The sequence below is a fragment of the Oryx dammah genome, unplaced genomic scaffold (assembly GCF_014754425.2).
Source record: "Oryx dammah isolate SB20612 unplaced genomic scaffold, SCBI_Odam_1.1 HiC_scaffold_17, whole genome shotgun sequence".
Taxonomy (NCBI): Eukaryota; Metazoa; Chordata; class Mammalia; order Artiodactyla; family Bovidae; genus Oryx; species Oryx dammah.
In genome coordinates this window covers 48,908,269-48,931,510 of record NW_024070201.1, presented here as the reverse complement: position 1 = coordinate 48,931,510, position 23,242 = coordinate 48,908,269, and the positions used below count along the sequence as shown (strand labels likewise).

The 23,242-nt window shown below is 43.3% G+C and overlaps 1 protein-coding gene across 6 annotated transcripts in view; it reads left to right on the top strand.

The window, feature by feature from the left end:
• STIM1 (stromal interaction molecule 1) overlaps window positions 1-23,242 on the top strand; it is a 201,827-nt gene that overhangs the window by 157,785 nt on the left and 20,800 nt on the right. For all 6 annotated transcript variants that reach the window (XM_040258679.1, XM_040258680.1, XM_040258683.1 and 3 more), the window contains exons 4-6: window positions 2,331-2,442; window positions 5,722-5,837; window positions 21,415-21,592. In XM_040258679.1, the coding sequence (XP_040114613.1) occupies window positions 2,331-2,442; window positions 5,722-5,837; window positions 21,415-21,592 (406 nt within the window). The remainder of the gene's footprint in view (window positions 1-2,330; window positions 2,443-5,721; window positions 5,838-21,414; window positions 21,593-23,242) is intronic.

Sequence of the window (23,242 nt, the reverse complement as noted above, 5' to 3'; positions counted from 1 at the left end):
GATACAGATCTTAAAAGAGGATGGTAATAAATCTCACCATTTCATTCTGTTTCAAAACTTTTTTGGCTTCTTGCTGCTCACAGCAGTAGTTTTCAAACTTGAGGAATGTACAAATTCCTTTTAAGGCAAATCATTTATCTTGGGCCTGCAAACCTGGTTTTATTTAATAGCATTCAAATATGTACAAACATAAAATAAAATTTAAGTTGCTATATAAAATTTGTATACAAATATAAACAAACAAAAACATGCTGATAGTTTAAATAAAAGCACATTTCAAATCCAATAAAATGACACATTTTTGCCGAAACCTGACTGCTCCCACCCGAGGCTCTTTAAGTTCAGCATGGCTGTATTACTGGGTGCTGTATGGTGACTCAGTCCTCCCACTATTTTTCTCTATTCAAGCTCCTATGAAACTTTGTTTTACATAATGCATTATGATTTCACTCGACCTTTTCTTGGCTTGAACATATTCCTTGTACATTAAGTCCCCTTCTATTTCTTTAATGTTGATTCTTGACAAAACATGGAGATAAATTTGTTATCTTGGTGGCTAAATACCACCCAACTATTAAAAATATTTTTAAACTATTATTTTTATGGTTTCTATTAAAAAAAAATCACAGTCTTATAATATTGAGGAAATGATTAGGTACAGTGGTCCACATATACTAATGATGTGATTTGCCATATTATGAATGATCATTCAGTAATTGTTTCAGTTAGAATTGACTCCTGTTGTGAGAGAAAATCTTTTCAACCTGATATAAGCAAAAGGGGAAATTTATTTTGCTTATAGAACTGAAAAATATATGAATAGGACTATCTATAGGTATGATCTCATTCAGAGCTTAAGTGATGTCATCTGGATCCATCTCTTGCCTCAGATTTGTATCAAGCTTTCCTGCAGCATCAGGGAGAATATATGTATGTATGTGTGTGTGTGTATAAATAACCTCCATGTGTATTCTTATATAAATTAAAGAATATTATATTATATATGATGTTTATGACATAATGGCCAGGGCAAGTCATGAAGCCAGACTGCTTGAGTTCAATATTTACCAGTTCCTGGCTGGATAATTTTGGAACCTTTTTGTGCCTCAGTTTCTTCATCTGTAAAATAGGGATAAAATGGTATATATCCTTTACATGGTTGTCAAAAAGATTAGTGAGCTAATATATGTGAAGTGCTTAGCACAGTTCCTGTTATAAAGTAAGTTTATGTAAATGATGGATTCTATTAGTATCATTTTATTATTATTATAAAAATATATAATATAATATGAAGTGAAATGATGTGAAGTTGCTCAGTCATGTCTGACTCTTTGTGACCCCATGGACTATAGCCTTCCAGGCTCCTCTGTCCATGGGATTTTCCAGGCAAGAATGGCGTGGGTTGCCATTTCCTTCTCCAGGGGATCTTCCCAACCCAGGGATCGAACCTGGGTCTCCCCCATCGCAGGCAGATGCTTTTACCATCTGAGCCACCAGGGAAGTCATGATAGAGTCATTCAGGATTATTTTATCCCAGATACACCAGGATAGTACAAGAAAAAATCCATTCCCTATCAGTTCAGTTTAGTTCAGTTGCTCAGTTGTGTCCAGCTCTTTGTGACCCCATTGATTGCACCACGCCAGGCTTCCCTGTCCATCACCAACTCCCGGAGCTTGCTCAAACTCATGTCCATTGAGTCAATGATGCCATCCAACCATCTCATCCACAGTTGTCCCCTTCTCCAGCCTTCAGTCTTTCCCAACATCAGGGTCTTTTCCAGTGAGTCAGTTCTTCACATCAGGTGGCCAAAGTATTGGAGCTTCAGCTTCAGCATCAGTCCTTCCAGTGAATATTCAGGGTGGATTTCCTTTGGGATTGACTGATTTGATCTTCTTGCAGTCCAAGGGACTCTGGAGAGTCTTCTCCAACACCACAGTTCAAAAGCATGAATTCTTCGGCACTCAGCTTTCTTAATGGTCCCAACTCTCACATCCATGCATGATTACTGGAAAAACTATAGGTTTTACTAGACAGACCTTTGTCGTCAAAGTAATGTCTCTGCTTTTTAATATGCTGTCTAGATTGGTCATTGGTCATAGCTTTTCTTCCAAGGAACAAGCGTCTTTTAATTTCATGGCTGCAGTCACCGTCAGCAGAGATTTTGGAGCCCAAGAAAACAAAAAGTACTGTATGTATTCCTTTCATAGTTAGGAATTTATGGGAGAAAACACATAGATGTGGCGAATGTTAAGGTTACTGTGACTATGACAGTAAGTTGCAAGCATTACTTGCATTCCAGAATCATGGCTTTACTTATCTCTTCCTGCAGTATACAACTGGACCGTGGATGAGGTGGTGCAGTGGCTGATCACGTATGTGGAGCTGCCTCAGTATGAGGAGACCTTCCGGAAGCTGCAGCTCAGTGGCCATGCCATGCCAAGGTCAGGAGGAGAGTGGATTTTCTCATTTGGGGTGTAGGGAATGGGCTGGGGTTGGCCTGCCTTCAGGTTGCTCTCACGTGTTAAATGAAGTCTCACTCCTTTCAGGGCAGAATTTGTAGACTTCTTTTCTCACATTTATTGTGTAGTTGCTATAAAGCATAATGGGCACTTCACATCTATTCTCTTATTTAATATTTCTATCAATCCTGGGAAGAGTACTAATGGCTGCCATTTATTGAGTACTTAGTACATGCCAGGCACTCTACTCAACACTTTATATACAGTATCATTTAATTCTTACATCAGTCCTGTAAGGTAGACATTATTGTGTCTAGGTGATAAACCTGGCTAAGTAACTTTTCCAAGGTCACATGGCTAGTTAGAGGCAAAACTGTGATTTGAACCTAGATCTGGGTAGACTTCAAAGCCTGTGCTGCTTCTCTTTTCTTCAGCTGGCTCCCCCCAGCAGCTGTTTCTTTCGTTGTCCAGGGTACTGGGGCCCTGGGGCTCCTTTAACTTCCCCTGAATTACCCGTATACAGTTTATCTACTCTAAAAAAATGGTACAGAGATGGGGGCCAACTAGCATTGGCCCCAGCCTCCTCTCTGGAATGAATGTTCCAACAACTGCTATGTCCTAACTCTGCCTCTCTTACAGATACAGTATGCTAGGACTTGGGGTGGTGTGGGGAGGGGCTAGAGCTGCTTGGACTTCTTGTTATGTCAGCTAGTGCCGTATGTCATCCTGTGATTAATCCATTTACTTATTCATTCAATCAATATTTACTGGGTACCTGTTCTGTGCCAAGCACTTGTGCTGGGTGCTGGGAATAAAGATGGCAACAAGTTGCCCTTCCCCTCAAAGGGCTTACTGTTTGGTAAGTGCTCATTATGTATAATCTGTCATCTTATTATGTAGGTGCATCTGGTTATGAGCTTCAGCAAAGGGAAAAAGGGAAGGTGAAGCTGTTGGAATGTCCACACATTGCAGCCTCCAGCCATAGAGCTACCGGGCAGTGCTGTCCAGGCTAAGCTGAGCCGGCTGGTCCTTCTTCTGCTGCCCACAGCCTCTTCTTCACGGCTTCTCCCTCCTCTAGAGAGAGTAATAATCTTAATGTTTGTACATCCCTTTATAGAGTTTCTTTCCTACCTGTTATTTCAGTTGATTCCCACTATTCTGGGAGGAAGGAATTATCCCAACTTTTGGGCAAGCAAACTGAATTTCAAATATTTTATGATTTAACAAAGCCAGTAAGTTGCAGAGCTGGGGATTTAGAACGAGCTGCCTGGTTCTAAATGCCCTGCTTTTTTCACTGCATCTTCCTCTTGCCCCATGTAGTTGAAAATAGGCATCCTGGAAATACTCAGTGTAGTTCTGTTTAACAACACTTTACCAAGCATACCCTGTGCTGTGCTCTCTCCTGGGCCCTGAGGACAAAGAAACACATTAGACCTCACATTGGCCTTGAGGAACTCCATGTTTAGTGGAAGAGACAGACAATTAAACAGATTGAAACAATTAAACCATGAAGCTCCAGGATTTAGGTTCTTTCTCATGGAAATAGCAGTATTAGCTTGTGGATCCCTAACCCATTCCATCTTGAAGAATGGCAATGGCTTGGATTAAACTGGAAAACATAGATGAGGAATCAGTTCTCAGGTAGTGAGCTCACTTGGCCATTCCATGACTAGGATTAGATCTGAGACCAGACCCAGCCAGGCTGGGCACAGGGGTAGAGGCAGCCAAACTGTGGTACCTCAGTGACAGTAGGAAGCGTGGAGCCTTCAGAGCAGGGAGTGTGGGGTGGAGTGGGGGTGTTTTTCTAGTCCTATCATTAGGCAGCATGGTATAATGGGATGAATCTAGCAGATTTGGGTTGAATCCTGCCTTTGCCACTTACTTGCTGTGTGACTTTGGTCAAATTACTTATCACTAAGTCTCAGTTTTCTTATCTGTAAAGTGGAGCTAATAAAAGAACTGGGTTCCTAAAGTGTGGGGACTAAATGAGGTATTGTATGTAAAGAATAGTATGAGATACACAGCTGCTTAAATAAATGTTAGTTCCTTTCTCATTTCTCATTGCTTAGAAATTCTTAGGTTTCTTTGACTAATAGACTGTAGAAAAGGTGATACTTCTTTGATCAGTTAGATGAAGGCCAGTACACTTGTTAGAAGTGCTCTAAAGAGAGCCTCAAGAACTCCCAAGTTTGTAGGAAGCATTGGATTTACTTAAGTTTACACAGAAGGAAACTGAGGCCCCAGGGAAGAGATTAAGCAGCTTATGTCAGACAAGTGAATCATTGATGGAGCTGGGGCCAGAAGCTGGATCTCCTGACCATCCCCACCCCAACCCCACCCTCACCCACGTCAGGGTATCTCACTGCCTGTTTTATAGATGGGCTTGGTTGCTTCCCAGGACTAGAGAAAGAAGTAACTATGCCTGCATGCCCAGGCAGGAGTGTAAATGACACACTGATGTCAGAAGCTTTTCTTTATCTAGGGAAACAAAGCTATGAATCAGAAAAGAGCACAAACCATAGTATAGTAGATCATCCTCACTTGTGGGACCCAGACCAGTGGTTTTTCAACCTTTCATGTCTTATACTCCTCTCTGCTCTATACCCACTAAATTCGAGCAGAAGAGAAACAAAGTCCAGTTTTTCCTATATCATTTCCTTGTTTATAGGTCCTCTCTTATTAAGTTATTATTAACAGTATGATTGAAGAATATAAAAAGTATAGTAATGTGATTGAGAGTCAATTACTATTACTCAAATACAAGATGACAAGACTAATGCAGTGCTCTTTGTCAGCAGGTTCATATTTAATGACAGTTAGAATCAGGTAAATTCAGAGGCCCTCAGAATCCCTGGGTCATGTGGCATAACATTTTGACCTGGGCTGGACAGGAGAATGCATTTACAGATGGTGGGAGTGTGGAGACAGGTGTTTGGTGGATAATCCCTGGGAGGAGAAGCCCAACAGAAAATTTACAGTTGAGTATGGGAATGGTCACAGGTAGTTAATCCTTAGAAAATCTGATATTCAGGAGATGATGGACATGGGCAGAAAGGTGAAGAAATTCTTGGTGAATGTTATGTGCTCTCTTTACTGCTTGTTGAGATCCACTGGTGTTGACTTCGTATACTAGAGTGCAGAGGGGAGCAAGCACCAGGAGCTAGAATTCATGGAAGTGTTCCTGGAGGAGGTGGGTAATCCTACCAGGATCCTTCCTGCTTTGCCGGCAGGGAACTGAGCCCCTGCTGTTTGCCCCCACAGGCTTGCTGTAACCAATACCACCATGACAGGGACTGTGTTGAAGATGACAGACCGGAGCCATCGGCAGAAGCTGCAGCTGAAGGCCCTGGACACGGTGCTCTTTGGGCCTCCTCTCTGTGAGTCCTGGGGAGAGGGAAGGCTGCTGATGTGCCATGGACCCCAAGGCTGGGTTGAGGTCCTGGGTCTGCTCCAAAGGGATAAAATAAATGTTCTAGAGAGGTACATCAGAAGGTTAAAGAAGGCATTCTATAAAAGAGGTGGCATGTGACCTCTGCCTTTAAAGATGGGTAGGGCTTTATTCCATGGAGGAGGCGGGAGAAGCCAGTCTAGGTGGAGAAGACAACCTGAGTGAGGATACAGACACTAAATATGAATGGGGTGCTCAGGGATAACAACCTGAAGCGGGCTGAGTGCCGTCTAGCTGGTCCTGCTGCCACTGTGGATGTGCAGAGGCCATGGCCTGATTGCTGAACATTTTGTGTCCTTGAACAACCAAACAGAGCTAAGCAGGCTCTCACTGAGGCAACAGAGATACACTTAGACTAGGGCAGGTTGGTCTCTTCAGCCCAGGGTCAGCTGAGGGGATTAGGTGCTTCAGCTCCTGAGCATCTGTCACGTGGGAATGACCCACCTTGCCATCCCTTTTATCCTAAGTGAACTCAACACAGAGTAGTAAAATTTCTTAGAAAATTTGCCTTGACCAGAAGGCTCTTCAGGCCTACTCTGTGTCCTTTGGGAGCTGTTGGCACCAGCCTGACCCCAGCGGAGGATGCCAGCAGCAGGATACTTTGAAGCCCAACACCACTCCAGAGAAGCCGCAGGCAGGCAGGGTCAGTGGCAGTGTGACATTTTCCTGTCTCTGCATTTGGCTTGACAAATACCCCAGCTGATGTCTCAATAGAGGTGGATAGGTCCATAATTTTTTGTTTTAAAAAAGCTTTAATAGACTTTATTTTTATTTTATTATTTTTTTAAGATTTGTTTATTTTAGTTTTTGGCCACACGGCTTGTGGGATCTTAGTTTCCCAACCAGGGATCAAACTCAGACCCACAGCAGTGAAAGCCCAAGTCCTAACCACCAAGAAATTCCCTATTTTTATTTTTTAATCTAAAACATTAAAAAAAAATTTTTTTTTTCTCTTTTAGCCATGCTGCATGGCATGTGGGATCCTAGTTCCCTTACTGGGGGTTGAACCCATGCCACTGCAGTGGAAACAGAGTCTTAACCACTGTACCACTGGGGAAGTCCCTAGACTTTATTTTTTGAGTAGATTTAGGTTCACATCAAAATTGAGTGGAAGGTACAGAGATTTTCCATATGCTTCTGCCCCCATACATGCACAGCCTTCCCCATTAAAAACATCTTCACCACAGTGGTACATTTGTAACAACTGCTGAACCTACACCGACACAGCGTTATCACCCCGAGTCCATAGTTTACATTAAGACTCACTCTTGGTGTTGTGCAGTCTGTGGGTTTGGACAAATGTATAATGACTTGTATCCATCTGTGTGGTGTCAGACAGAATAGTTTTTCACTGCCCTGAAGATCCTCTGTGCTCCACCTGTTTATCCTTCTTTCTTCCTCAACCTCTGGCAAGCATTGATTTTTTTTTTTTTTTACCTCTCCATAGTTTTGTCTTCTTCAGAAAGTCTATACCTTTTGTAAGTGTGAAACAGAGCAACATGGGAGAAGACCATTTTCATCTGCTTTATTGCCTTTTTTGGTCTTGTTCTATGTGTTTAGTCACTCAGTCATGTCCGACTCTTTGCTACTCCATGGACTGTAGCCCGCCAGGCCTCTCTGTCTATGAGGATTCTCCAGGCAAGAATACTGGAGTGGGTTACCATGCCCTCCTCCAGGGGATCTTCCCAACCCAGGGATCGAACCCAGCTCTCCTGCATCGCAGGTGGATTCTTTACTGTGTAAGGCACCAGGGAAGCCTTTTAGGTCCTAGGACACATTTTTTCTTATCATTCATTTATAAGTTTTAAATAAATGACACAATGAAGGCTCTAATTGTGAGGCCCACCCTCTGTACTGAGCAATGGCCTTTTATTCATCCACCAACATTTTTAAAGCACCTACTGTGCACCACTAAATGACAGTCTCTTCTCTCAAGAAGTTCCATCTAAATGAACATTGGCATGTCAACAAATTCAGTAAATGGTCAACAGATACAGTGGTATAACTGTCATGTAAGTCATTCCATAGTTCAGATGGGAGCACAAAGTAGGGAGGAGTTTTCAGTTGGAGACCGACAAGTTTTATGGAGAGGATCACTCTTGAGTTGACTCTTGAAAAATGGGAAGTGGCCTTATTAAACTTTCTTTATTAACAGCCTACCCCCCTCTCTTTGTATACACCAGCAAAAACTATACCAGAAGAATCAAACCCAGCAGTGAAAGCTAGGCTATTTTTTCAGAGGCTCTCCCGTGTCACCCTACAGTTAGGGGGAGGCCTTTGGCAGCCTGAAATCTTCTTTAGTCTTCTGAGATATACTAATAGACTGTTAACACAGCTAGTGCTAATGGTAAAGAACCCACCCGCCAGTGCAGGAGACATAAGATGTAAGAGATGTGGGTTTGATCCCTGGTTTAGGAGGATCCCCTGGAAAAGGAAATGGCAACCCACTCCAGTATTCTTGCCTGGAGAATCCCATGGACAGAGGAGCCTGGCGGGCTACAGTCTATAGGGTCGCAAAGAGTCAGACACGACTGAAGCAACGTAGCATACACACGGTCTGTATCGAAATAGTACTTACCATATCTGAAAGGGTGTGTTAAAAACAGGTTAAAGTAAGAATTGCAAATAGAAAAATCACCTTTTTCTCAAGCACACACGAAACCTTCTCCAGGATAGATCATATCCTGGGCTGTAAATCTAGTCTTGGTAAATTCAAAAAAATTGAAATAATTCCAAGCATCTTTTCTGACCATAATGCAGTAAGATTAGATGTCAGTTACAGGAGAAAAACTATTAAAAATTCCAACATATGGAGGCTGAACAACATGTTGCTGAACAACTAACAAATCACAGAAGAAATCAAAAAAGAAATCAAAATATGCATAGAAACGAATGAAAATGAAAACACAACAACCCCAAACCTATGGGACACTATAAAAGTAGTGCAAAGGGGAAGGTTCATAGCAATACAGGCTTACCTCAAGAAACAAGAAAAAAGTCAAATAAATAACCTGATTCTACACCTCAAACAACTAGAAAAGGAAGAAATGAAGAACCCTAGGGTTAGTAGAAGGAAAGAAATCTTAAAAATTAGGGCAGAAATAAATGCAAAAGAAACAAAAGAGACCATAGCAAAAATCAACAAAGCCAAAAGCTGGTTCTTTGAGAAGATAAATAAAATTGACAAACCATTAGCCAGACTCATCAAGAAACAAAGGGAGAAAAATCAAATCAACAAAATTAGAAATGAAAATGAAGAGATCACAACAGACAACACAGAAATACGAAGGATCATAAGAGACTATTATTAGCAACTATATGCCAATATAATGGACAACTTGGAAGAAATGGACAAATTCTTAGAAAAGTGCAACTTTTCAAAACTGAACCAGGAAGAAATAGAAAATCTTAACAGACCCATCACAAGCAAACAAATTGAAACTGTAATCAGAAATCTTCCAGCAAACAAAAGCCCAGGACCAGATGGCTTTACAGCTGAATTCTACCAAAAATTTAGAGAAGACCTAACACCTATCCTACTCAAACTCTTCCAGAAAATTGCAGAGGAAGGTAAACTTCCAAATTCATTCTATGAGGCCACTGTCACCCTAATACCAAAACCTGACAAAGATGCCACAAGGAAAGAAAACTACAGGCCAATATCACTGATGAACATAGATGCAAAAATCCTTAACAAAATTCTAGCAAACAGAATCCAACAACATATTAAAAAGATCATACATCATGACCAAGTGGGTTTTATCCCAGGGATGCAAGGATTCTTCAATATCCGCAAATCAATCAATGTAATACACCACATTAACAAATTGAAAAATAAAAGCCATATGGTTATCTCAATAGATGCAGAGAAAGCCTTTGATAAAATTCAACATCCATTTATGATAAAAACCCTCCAGAAAGCAGGAATAGAAGGAACATACCTCAACATAATAAAAGCTATATATGACAAACCCACAGCAAACATTATCCTCAATGGTGAAAAATTGAAAGCATTTCCCCTAAAGTCAGGAGCAAGACTAGGGTGCCCACTTTCACCACTACTATTCAACATAGTTCTGGAAGTTTTGGCCACAGCAATCAGAGCAGAAAAAGAAATAAAAGGAATCCAAATTGGAAAAGAAGAAGTAAAACCCTCACTATTTGCAGATGACATGATCCTCTACATAGAAAACCCTAAAGACTCCACCAGAAAATAACTAGAACTAATCAATGAATATAGTAAAGTTGCAGGATATAAAATCAACACACAGAAATTCCTTGCATTCCTATACACTAACAATGACAAAGCAGAAAGAGAAACTGAGGAAACAATTCCATTCACCATTGCAACGAAAAGAATAAAATACTTAGGAATATATCTACCTAAAGAAACAAAAGACCTATATATAGAAAACTATAAAACACTGGTGAAAGAAATCAAAGGGGACACAAATAGATGGAGAAATATACCGTGTTCATGGATCAGAAGAATCAGTATAGTGAAAATGAGTATACTGCCCAAAGCAATCTATAGATTCAATGCAATCCCTATCAAGCTACCAACGGTATTTTTCAGAGAACTAGAACAAATAATTTTACAATTTGTATGGAAATACAAAAAACCTCAAATAGCCAAAGCAATCTTGAGAAAGAAGAATGGAACTGGAGGAATCAACCTGCCTGACTTCAGGCTCTACTACAAGGCCACAGTCATCAAGACAGTATGGCTGGCACAAAGACAGAAATATAGATCAATGGAACAAAAGAGAAAGCCTAGAGATAAATCCACACACCTATGGACACCTTATCTTTGATAAAGGAGACAAGGATATACAATGGAGAAAAGACAGTCTCTTTAACAAGTGGTGCCGGGAAAACTGGTCAACCACTTGTAAAAGAATGAAACTAGAACACTTTCTAACACCATACACAAAAATAAGCTCAAAATGGATTAAAGATCTAAATGTAAGACCAGAAGCTAAAACTCCTAGAGGAAAACATAGGCAAAACACTCTCTGACATAAATCACAGCAGGATCCTCTATGACCCACCTCCCAGAATATTGGAAATAAAAGCAAAAATAAACAAATGGGACCTAGTTAAAATTAAAAGCTTCTGCACAACAAAGGAAATTATAAGCAAGGTGAAAAGACAGCCTTCAGAATGGGAGAAAATAATAGCAAATGAAGCAACCCATAAAAGAATTAATCTCAAAAATATACAAGCAACTCCTGCAGCTCAATTCCAGAAAAACAAACAACCCAATCAAAAAGTGGGCCAAACAACTAAACAGACATTTCTCCAAAGAAGATGCAGATGGCTAACAAACACATGAAAAGGTGCTCAACATCACTCATTATCAGAGAAATGCAGATCAAAACCACAATGAGGTACCATTTCATGCCAGTCAGAATGGCTGCTATCCAAAAGTCTACAAGCAGTAAATGCTGGAGAGGGTGTGGAGAAAAGGGAACCCTCTTACACTTTGGTGGTAATGCAGACTAGTATAGCCACTATGGAGAACAGTGTGGAGATTCCTTAAAAAACTGGAAATAGAACTGCCTTATGACCCAGCAATCCCACTGCTGGGTGTATACAGTGAGGAAACCAGAATTGATACACATGTACCCCAGTGTTTATCACAGCACTGTTTATAATAGCCAGGACGTGGAAGCAACCTAGATGCCCATCAGCAGATAAATGGATAAGAAAGCTGTGGTACAGATACACAATGTGTATTACTCAGCCATTAAAAAGAATAGATTTGATTCAGTTCTAATGAGGTGGATGAAACTGGAGCCTATTATACAGAGTGCAGTAAGCCAGAAAGAAGAACACCAATACAATATACTAATGCATATATATGGAATTTAGAAAAATGGTAATGATAACCCTGTATGCGAGATAGCAAAAGAGACACAGATGTATAGAACAGTCTTTTGGACTCTGTGGGAGAGGGAAATGGTGGGATGATTTGGGAGAATGGCATTGAAACATGTATAATATCATAAATGAAATGAATCGCCAGTCCAGGTTTGATGCATGATACAGGGTGCTCGGGACTGGTGCACTGAGATAACCCAGAGGGATGGTATGGGGAGGGAGGAGGGAGAGGGTTTCAGGATGGGGAACACATGTAAACCCATGGCGGATTCATGTCGGTGTATGGCAAAACCAATACAATATTGTAAAATAAATAAATAAATAAAAAGAAAAATCAGCTAGGTCTAGAGAGCATGAGAATCAGAATCCTGGGTACATGGTACTGGGTCCCGGAGGTCAGAGCCAGCAAGGGGAGCCCCAGTAAATTGGGTTAGGCTGATACCAGGACAGGAGTATCTTCTCCTAGACTCATTTCATTTAGCCTCTAGGTTGCCTGTAACCTAATCTAAAGGAGGTCAGAGGTCAGCAGAAAACTGTTTCTGAGGTAGGCAGAGCAGAGGTGCTATAGTTAAGAAGATACTTCACATCTACTAGGATAGCTACAATAAAAGTGAAAACAGAGGGAAGAACAGAAAGTAAGTGTTGGCAGGGATGTGGAGAAATTAGAACACTTGTATCTTTCTAGTGATAAGGAGAAAGGTTCAGCTACTTTAGAACATAGTCTCATTGTTCCTCAAAAAGTTAAACATAGTTACCATATAACTCAGTGATTCCATACCTGGGGATGTACCCCAAAATTGGAAACAGATACTGAAACAAGTACATGTACAGGGCACAATAGCTGAGGTGGAAGCAACCCATATATACATTGATGGATGAATGGATAAATAGTTGCAGTACATAAACACAATGAAATCTAACTCAACCATAAAAGGAAGTGAAGTTCTGATTACATGCTACAAGAACATGTATTGTTTGATTCCATTTATATGCAATATTCAGAATAGATAAATCCATAGGGATCAAATTAAGATTGGTAGCTGGCAGGGGCTAGAGTGAGTGGGAAATGGGAAGTGGCTGGTAATGGGGTATGGGATTTCTTTTGGGATAACGATGAAGGTTCTAAAATTAATTGTGCTGATGGTTGCACAACCTTGTGAATACACTAAAATCACTGAATTGTTTAATTTAAAAGAATGAATTTTAGAGTATGTGGATTATATCTCCCATTATCACCATCATCATTATTTCAACTTGATTTTTTTATAACCTTTAGACTTCCATTTAGAGAACTTCTTATAAACCTAGGGAAGCACCTTGGTCTCTTTTCAAAATTGCCCCTCACTGTATGACCTTTGTGTAGATTGTTTTCCTTAGTATATATTTGCTGATTTGTATCATGAAACAACTGAACTGAAGGGTCCTTATGACTTCTTTCAGCTGTGACATTCCATGATTTGGGGGAGAAACCCTTTGGTTGATAAGGATTCTGTGTAAAAGATAGGAGGCCTGTTCTTTCCCCCTACTGCCTGTATCCTGTACTTTTAGGACTTCTGTGTTCAGCCCTTGTCTTATCATGTGACCTTTGGCAGTTCACTTCTCCTGCTTAGATTTGGCTTCCCTCATCTGTGAAATGGTCTTGGTCATTTAGGCTCTTACTGGCTCTCTCATTCAAGAACTCAGAATTGGTGTCCTCCTGGGAGCTAAGATGAATCCAGCAGCTGTCCTGATGGCAGAGATTGTTTTTTTATACTTTCTTGCTGATGCTTCTTAAAGAAAAATTTAGAAAATTGTCAGCTGGAACCTAAGAAAGACACTAGGAAGCTCTTTGCCAGGAGACTTCTGCAAGAGTGGGCCGCCCTTGGTGGGTGCCTGCAGAGAATCCCTTGACCTGTGTCCCCTAGGTTCTGTTTTCCCATTTGCACATGGACTAAAACCCTTAGTCAGTGCTCTTCCCTGACCAGCACCCATGCAGGATTTAGAGTGATGGCCTGTGCTAGCTTGGACCTGGGTTCTGCATCCAGGGTGAGCTGTTAAGGCTGTGGTCTCAGGCCTCCCCACTGGCTTGCAGTGAACACCCCCTGAGCACCTGGGCTGGCTTCAGTTGCCAGTTGTGGCTACCTTGCCCAGTATGAATGAAATCCCACCACCGGCCTGAGGCTTGAGAAATTGCAAATCACAAGTTTGTTTACAGTAGTAGCTGGAGGGTCTGCTGAGTGAGTGGATCCATCTGCTCGCAGCAGCCTCAGAGCTTGGGAAGAGGGAAGGAGGATCAGACTGGCTCAGCCTGGAGTCCTGACCATGGAAGACAGCTTGGCCCTCCCTGCCTGGGCCACAGAGCAGCGCAGGTGTTTCCCGTCTTTTCCGCAGGCAGAGCTGGCTCTAGGCTGGCCCAGCTGGGGCTCTCCTGAGAGTGCCGGTGGCCAGGTGTCAGGTGTGCTCTGAGACACAGAGGCCCAGAGACAGTGCTCAGTTTGGGGTCTCAGCTGATCTCTCATTATGGCAGCAAATGATTCACTGAGGCTCAAAGGAGGCGAGTTTTAAACAGCAGAGCCATGACTTAAACCTAGGTTTTTAGCTTATATTTCAGCTCTCTTTTCTACTGTATTATCCCACCCTCCACTTCTGTTAGAGGAGACAAGATGTAAGAGTCCCAGCTCTGAAATCAAACAGACTGGCTCTATCACTCAGTCACTTGGTGACCTTGGGCACATTCCTAAGGTTCTCTGTGTCCCAGTTTCCCCTAAGTGGTAGCTGCTGTTGTTGGTGTGTATCACTGTCTTGGGCTCAGGGCTGGGTGCCCTTTGTGCTGTTAGGAGTACTGAGAAAGGTGCAGAAAGAGGCCTGCACAGTAATCATGGGGGTTGGGGGGACTTGTGAAGAGGAAAAGACAAGACTGCACCTTGTTTTCCTTCCACAGTGGCTCAGGTAATAGGGGAACCAGTGAGCGGGAGGGCTGCCTGTCTGGCACAGCTTGCTCTGTTCTTATGCGCTTTCTCCTTTTTGTTATGTTCCTTCTCTAGGATGCCTTTCCAGCCTCTTCCTGGGCATGCTCAACCCTACCCTCTTACTTTCCACTTTCCTCTGGGGATCCACAGCCCTTTGTACCTGCTTTTTTGTTTGTTATTTCAGATTTCCCTCTCTTTCATTGAAAGTATAATTGATTATACTAGTACAATATTGTGTTAGTTTCAGGAGCACAGAAAAGTAATTGTATCTGCTTTCTCTATAACAGTCTGTTTTCCTGTCTGTTATTCTTTAAACTGGAAACTCCTTGAGGGTAGACACAGCTTTGTTCATCTGTTATTGCCACTCAGCATAAGGCCTAGCAAGGAAGAGGTGGAAGTTACACAGAAGGAGGCTGGGCCTATCCAGAGCTACAGGCTTGGGGGAGGTAGGGGAAGAGTCTGGCTCAGCTTAGCTGTGGGGAGAACTGCTCCCCATGTAGTATCTGTTCACCGGTGGGGCAGCTAAGGCATTTTTTGGGGGGCTACAATCAGAAGAAAAGAGGGCCCAGAAATAGTTCTTACAGGTTAAACAGACACCTCAGCATAGAAGGCTATGTAAATGACAAAAGAAATTCCTAGCACCTACTGTGGCAGTGAGGGGTGAGTATCTGTATCTATCAGGCACAGCGGACTGTGGGCAGTAGAGAAGCAGATAGAATACATGGGGAGAGGGGATTCCAGAACGTGATAATTATTGGAGCCTCACATTCTCACCCTGAAAACTGGCACCCTGAAAATTCTGTCACTCTGCACTCTGTTCACATGTCAGCATCTCATTTGTTTACACCCTCCTCCTTTGCCTCAAGCCTGATTGTGTTAACAGTTGACCTCATTTTGCTAAAATCTATTTGTAGCACTCAGGCTGGGAATTTTGCCACCTTCTGGCTCCCCAGGCCCGAACCAGCTTCCCTGGGTTAGCTGTGTTCATCTCGCCGGCCATGCCTGCTCTCATGAAACCTCTGTAGTTTCTCCGTGGCTGAGTTCACTGGTGACAGGTGGATTCTGAGAGCTGAGTTCTCGTAGAGGCTGTGAGGACAGCTCGCCAGACTTTTCTTCTTTTCTTTAATTTATTTTAATTGGGGATAATTACTTTACAATATTGTGATTTTTTTGCCATACATCAACATGAATCAGCCATAGGCATACAGGTGTCCCCTCCTCCTGAACCCCCCTCCCACCGCCTTCCCCACCCCATCCCTCCGGGTTGTCACAGAGCACCAGCTCCGGGTTCTCTGCATCATACATCAAACTCCCACTTTGCCAGACTCTTCTTGTTCCCAGGAGCTAGTATTTGCCTTCTGTATGTACTTTATATTGTTTACCCTTTCCTGCTAGAACCTCCCTTTCTTCTTCCTTTTTGCCTCCTTTCCACCTTTGCTAAGTGCCTGCTCTGGTCAGGCTCTATGCTAAGAGTGAGGCTACAGAGATAAATAAGTCTTGTGCCCTGGTCCTGAGGAACCCACAGTGACTGATATGAAAGCTGAAAAGCACACAGGGCAATCCTTGAGAAAATACATGTTTTTAGCTGTCCAGTGAGTGGGTTGGTCAGGGAATCCTAGTCCAGAGGAGAAGGAATGGGCAGGTCTCTGTAAACTGTGGTGGGCTGGGAAGGTGGTAGGAATCAAAGAATGGGACTCAGGTTATGATAGGAAGAAGAGCATCATGAATAAGGCACAAACTAGATTCTTAGTTTCCCTATTTCTCCTTCTTTTTTCCTGACACAGTAGTTTATAGATTTTTGTATTAGGGTTCTCCAGAGAAACAGAACCAATAGTATATATATATAGATATATATATGAGGAGATTTATTATGAAAATTGATTCACGCTATCTTGGAGGCCAAGAAGTCCCACAGTTTCCATATATAAGCTGGAACCCAGGAAAGGTGGGGTTGTAGTTCAGTCTGAGTCTGCAGGCTGAGGACCAGGGGAGCTGATGGTGTGTGAATCCCTGTGAGTCTGAAGACCAAGAGCCAGGAGTGCTGATGTGGGTGGGCAGAGGAAAATGGATGTGTAAACTCAAGCTGGAGAGCATATTTGCCCTTCCTCTGCCTTTTGGGTCTGTTCAGACCCTTAGTGCCATGTGGACAATTGGTTGATGCCCAGCCTCATTAATGAAGATGACCTTCTTAACTCAGTCTACTGATTCAAATATTAATCTCATATGAAGACAACTCCACAGACACACCCAGGAATTATTCTTTATCATCTATCCAGATACCCCTTAGCCCAGTCAAGGTGACACATAGAGTTAACCATTAGGGATTCCCTTAGAACTCAAAATTATCCAAGCCAGGCTTCAATAGTATGTGAACTGTGAACTTCCAGATGTTCAAGCTGGATTTAGAAAAGGCACAGGAATCAGAGATCAAATTGCCAACATTCGCTGGATCATCAAAAAAGCAAGAGAGTTCGAGAAAAATATCTACTTTTGCTTTATTGACTATGCCAAAGCCTTTGACTGTGTGGACTACAACAAACTGTGGAAAATTCTGAAAGAGATGGGAATACCAGACCACCTGACCTGCCTCTTGAGAAATCTGTATGCAGGTCAGGAAGCAACAGTTAGAACTGGACATGGAACAACAGACTGGTTCCAAATTGGGAAAGGAGTACGTCAAGGCTCATTTAACTTCTCTGCAGAGTACATCATGAGAAACGCTGGGCTGGAAGAAGCACAAGCTGGAATCAAGATTGCCGGGAGAAATATCAATAACCTCAGATATGCAGATGACATCACCCTTATGGCAGAAAGTGAAGAAGAGCTAAAGAGCCTCTTGATGAAAGTGAAAGAGGAGAGTGAAAAAGTTGGCTTAAAACTCAACTTTCAGAAAACTAAGATCATGGCATCTGGTCCCATCACTTCATGGCAAATATATGGGGAAACAGTGAAAGCAGTGAGAGACTTCATTTTGCGGGGCTTCAAAGTCCCTGCAGATGGTGACTGCAGCCATGAAATTAAAAGACGCTTACTCCTTGGAAGGAAAGTTATGACCAACCTAGACAGCATATTAAAAAACAGAGACATTACTTTGCCAACAAAGGTCCATCTAGTCAAAGCTATGGTTTTTCCAGTAGTCATATATGGATGTGAGAGTTGGACTATAAAAAAAGCTGAGCACCAAAGAAATGATGCTTTTGAACTGTGGTGTTGGAGAAGACTCTTGAGAGTCCCTTGGACTGCAAGGAGATCCAACCAGTCCATCCTAAAGGAAATCAACCCTGAATATTCATTGGAAGGACTGATGCTGAAGCTCCAATACTTTGGCCACCTGATGTGAAGAACTGACTCATTTGAAAAGACCCTGATGTTGGGAAATATTGAAGGCAGGAGGAGAAGGGGATGAAAGAGGATGAGATGGTTGGATGACATCACTGACTCAATGGACATGAGTTTGAGTAAACTCTGGGAGTTGGCGATGGACAGGGAGGCCTGGCATGCTGCAGTCCATGGGGTCACAAAGAGTCGGACACGACTGAGTGGCTCAGCTGAACTGAACTAGGACTGTGGACCCCACTGAAAGGAACTGACAATTCTCACATCTATTTCTCTGAGCACCTCAAAGTACTTTCATTTACAACTAGGCATTTAATCTTTTAGCAATTCTGTGATAATGCATTTTACAGCTGAGGAAGCTGAGACAGAGATGGGGGAAGTGAGTTTCATAACAAATTAGGGCAGAGGTAAGGATAGAACTCAAACTTCCTAATACTTCATGCAATATGCTTCCTTTGTTGAAATAAGAGTTTCTCTACACGAGGCCTTATTTTTAACCTCAAAGGCCTGGCCGTTCAGCTTTTGGATCTTCACTCTCTGATGGCAGTGCCACAGTTAGCTCCCAGCAGGTTGAGGGGGGAAACTTAGGCCGTGGAATTCCTATAGTTGCACCTGGGCTAGATCAGGGGATATAGGTACCCTGGTAAGACATGTTTGCATGTAATAAAGCAGAAACAATACCTGCTGCATGAGTATGAGAAAGTGGGGTGTAGCAGAAAGACCATGTAGTCAAACAAATCTGGATTTGAATTCCAGCTCTGTCACTTTTCATGGACTCTGACAAGTCAGTGCCTCTATGGAACCTCACTTTTCTGGTCTTCAACATGGGAATACTCTTCTGTATAGATTAGTTGTGAGAATTTGAAATGTTAATGTAAATATCTGATACATTTTATGTTTTCTCTATTTCCCTTCTTTTTTTTAAAAAAAATTCCTTCTTATGTGGATTAAAGAGAGGGAGATATCACACTTAAGCCTTTTCAGTGAAGATTCAACCCCACAAATATTTATTGAGTGGCTTCTGTGTGCTGGTGAGTGCTGTGCTTGGTGCTGGCCTACAGAGAAGTGATGATCGGTAGGGGGCACAGAGTAAATCAACCAGATTAGACTCATTTTCTTCCCACCAAGCTTGGTAGCCCACAGGCTGTTAACAGGCAGCATGTCTGAGTTTCATCTATGCATCTGACAAGGCAGAAGGATATAGGGGATAAATGCTTATGTATTTAAGTGGAGTCAAAACTCACTGAAGAGATTGAGAGGGTACTGATAGGTGGAACAATATTAACTTAGAAGAGGGGGTGATGGATAGATCCTATCTTTGTCCCTGGTAATTCAATATTTTTATTCAGGAGCTGGATGAAAATATGAAGCTGGGAAAAATAGGATCTTGTTTCAAATTGATCTGTACAAGGTAGAATAAGGAACTGAGTAGAATTGATTGGCGCCTGATCTGTATGCCCAACTCAAGGGCTTTGAGGTGTTGGAGGCAATAGGAGGAGGGAGCTAGTCACATGAAAAATTGTTGGAACGTAGTACCTTTGACTTTGGATAGGAATGTTGGGGATGTTAGAGGTGAGAAACCCTGGGAATCCAAGATGAAAAGTCCTTAATAAACAGGGGAGACAAAGAGTACCCTAGCCTGTGGTGGAGGCTGGATAGGAGGTAGATGTGTTCTAGAAAGTAAGGCAACTCACTATACTGCAGAGATATTGCTTCTTGTGATCTAAGGACGGGGGAGTGGGGATGTGAGCATGGCTGCAAGTGTAGACCTTCCAGGAAGCTGGAGGGTGGCTGTTGGAGGGCCCTCAGTTGCTCTGTGAAGGTGTTAGTTGCCCAGTCATGTCCAACTCTTTGCGACCTCTTGGACTGTAGCTTACCAGGCTCCTCTGTCCATGGGATTCTCCAGGCAAGAATCCTGGAGTGGGTTGTCATTCCCTTCTGCACGGGAGCTTCTTGACCCAGAGATCAAACCTGGTCTCCTGCATTGCAGGCAGATTCTTTACCATCTGAGCCACCAGGGAAGTGACCAGTTCCTCTCTACAGTCTGGCATAGACATGTGAAGGACATGGCTACGCCCTGGACCTAGTAACTCCCCTCCCATGGATGGAAATAGCATGTGCTAATCTGTCCTTGATTTCACACCATCCCCATGTCCTATTGCTCAGCCTTTCAATGAGGAGCTATGAATATAACCCTTTTTGTCAAAGTGGGCGTCAGCTTCATGAGGTGGAATTTCAGCTACATGTGTCTTTTCCTGCTGTCTGTCTAGACCCTGCCCCGACTTGGTGGCTCCACTGGGTCCTTTTGGGTCCCCCTCAGCCCCTTACTGGGCAGTGAGATCCTATCAGTCCCCCTGCCCCTTCCCTAACACCAGGTGAGTCACTGTGCACAGGAGGTCATTACCTCTTTCCCCTTGTCTGGGGCTTTTCTTAGCCATTGCTGCTCTATTTCTAGTGGAGTACAGTGCAGGCAGGGCATACAATAGCAGCCTCTTTCCCTCCTGGTATCTCTTTCAGTCTTCTGTGCTGTGGCCCAGTCTCCGGCTCCAGGACTGCCCCTCTGCTGGTCAGCTCAGTTCTTGGGACACAGCATTTGTTCTTATCTTCTGATGTTATTCCTTGTTTAGCTTTTCAGTGTTGCTCTCTCCAGAGCAAAGCATTGCTTTGAACCCCAGCTGGTGGACAGGGCCCTGGCACTTCACCAATAGCCGCCAGGTGTTCTCTGGAGGTAGACCTGGCCCTCTGCTCCGGGACATCCTGATGCTGCTCCTGTTCTACCTGGTCTCTGGGCGAACCACAGCCTAGATAGAAATGCTCTCTGTAGATGAGACTTGCAGACCTCTATATGATCTAGTCTTTGTACCTTGCACCTAGAATAGCCTCATGGTCTGGGAGACCCAGCTCCTGCAGTAACTTCCGCCCCACAGCCAATCCTCAGGCTCTAGTGACTTTGCTTGTACCCTTACCACCCACCCTCTTCTGCCTATTGTAGTATCCAGGTGTTTCTTACCCTGTAGGGTAGAAGCCACTGCATCTGGGCACATGGGCTCACTGCAGCCCAGAATGGCTGGGATGTACTGAGAAGGCACTAGTTCTCTTCACTGCACATTAGGGAAGTGTGATCCAGTGAGCTTCCTATATTGCCCTAAGGCCTCTCATCCTTTCCAAACTAGGCCTTGACCTAGCAGAGAAATAAGCAGAGTGTGGCGAGTGTGTGTCTAAGAAGAGAAATCAATTCCTCCTGAGTGGGAAGGCTTTGTGGAGGAGGGGACACACAGAGTGTGTGAGGCTGAGCAGGCAGTGGGCACCCTGACTCACTGTGCTCTTCCTCTCTGGCAGTGACCCGCCATAACCACCTCAAGGACTTCATGCTGGTGGTGTCTATTGTTATTGGTGTGGGTGGCTGCTGGTTTGCCTATATCCAGAACCGTTACTCCAAGGAGCACATGAAGAAGATGATGAAGGACCTGGAGGGCTTACACCGAGCCGAGCAGAGTCTGCATGACCTTCAGGAAAGGTAAGGCCCTGGTCCCTGCCCCCTGACCCTGGTGTTGCCAGCTCTTGGGAGCCTCCAGTTTCCACCTGAGATGTGGGCTGTCTGGCTCCCAAGACCGTGCTGACATGGTGGCCCAGGCTGTGTCATCCTCCCAAACCTGTGTCAGAGTCTAGGTTCCTGCCGTTCCAGTCACACAGGCAAGTATCCCTCCCCAGAGCAGAAGCTTATTTCTATCCTTTCTCCCCCGGAGCTTCAGAGGGAGAAGTGTGGAGCTGCTGGAAGGTCTTGAGCTTCCCTGGTTGGATGGCTTGTGTGGGGTCATTCCCTCCTCCATCCCACCTCTTGACTGCTTCCCTTTCCATAGAAGTAGACATAATTACTGTCCTTTCCCAAAGAAAGCTCGCAAACCTATCTTCCTAATACCTTTCATGCTGTCTTATATGGGGTCTAAATCTCACTTGTTGTATATGTGCTGTGCTCAGTCTGACTCTTTGCAGCCCATGGGCTGTAATCTGCCAGACTCCTCTGCCCAGGGAATCTTCCAGGCAAGAATTCTGGAATGGGGTGCCATTTGCTACTCCAGGGGATCTTCCCAACCCAGGGATTGAACCCGTGTCTCTTGCATCTCCTGTGTTGGCAGGCAGATTCTTTACCACTAGCACCACCTGGGAAGCACCCACTGTTGTATGACTGGGTAAATCCCTTTCCTTTCGGGGACATATTTCCTCATTAGTAATGTAAAGGAGTTGAACTAGGAGCATACCAGGACATTTTAGCTTGATAGTCTGAGGTTCTGTTTGAATAAAGCATGGTTTAGAAACTATTGTAGAAGATCTAGCTGTGAAGGGAAGGTGACAGTCTGCCAGCTGACCTAAGTACTTTCTGACATCTAGGAACCAGGTCTGTGTGGGGAATTGGAAGGAAATCACTGCTTCTGGGCCACAGAGCATACACTTAAGAAGGAGCAGTGACTCAGTGCCAGCCTATAGGAAGAGAGCTGCAAGGACTGGAATGGCATAGAGGCAGGAGATGAATGGATGTGGAGTCTGAGGAGGTGGCCTTGAAAGATGGGTAGGAAAGATTAACCTGGTGGTTGTGGTTGAGTGTATAGAATGAGGCCAGATCCCTGGTACCTTTGGACTCACATGTTGCTGCTGCTGCTGCTAAGTCACTTCAGTTGTGTCCACATGTTAGTAGGATGCAAAAGGCAATAGAGAATCAATGTGGGTGTTTTACTTTTTTGCTTTGTTTTGGTTTTAAGAAAAGGAGAGGCCTACTTCAGGAGTGTTTGTCAGAAAATGATTCAGACAGCCTAGGGACTCCTGTTGGGGAGTCTTTGCAGGAATCCACATAAAAGGAGTGAAGTCTGTCTCTTTTCTATTATTTTAATTAATTTATTTATTTAGGAAGGATGGGGAAATGGTTTCTTAAGAACTGGATATTGTTAAGTACATTTAAGCATTATTGTTTGTAATCACCACAACCCTCTTAGGTAGGTATTGTTATCCCAATTTTAGAGTTGAAGAAATGAAGCCTCGGAGAGGCTAAGTGTCCGTAAGTAGTAAGTTAGGAATTTCTTTAACCACAGGCTGCTGCCTCAGTAAAGGCACCCCTAGCAGATTCGTTTCCATGGGCTTTTAGGAGGCAAAAGGAGTTTTATCTTTGAGCTGA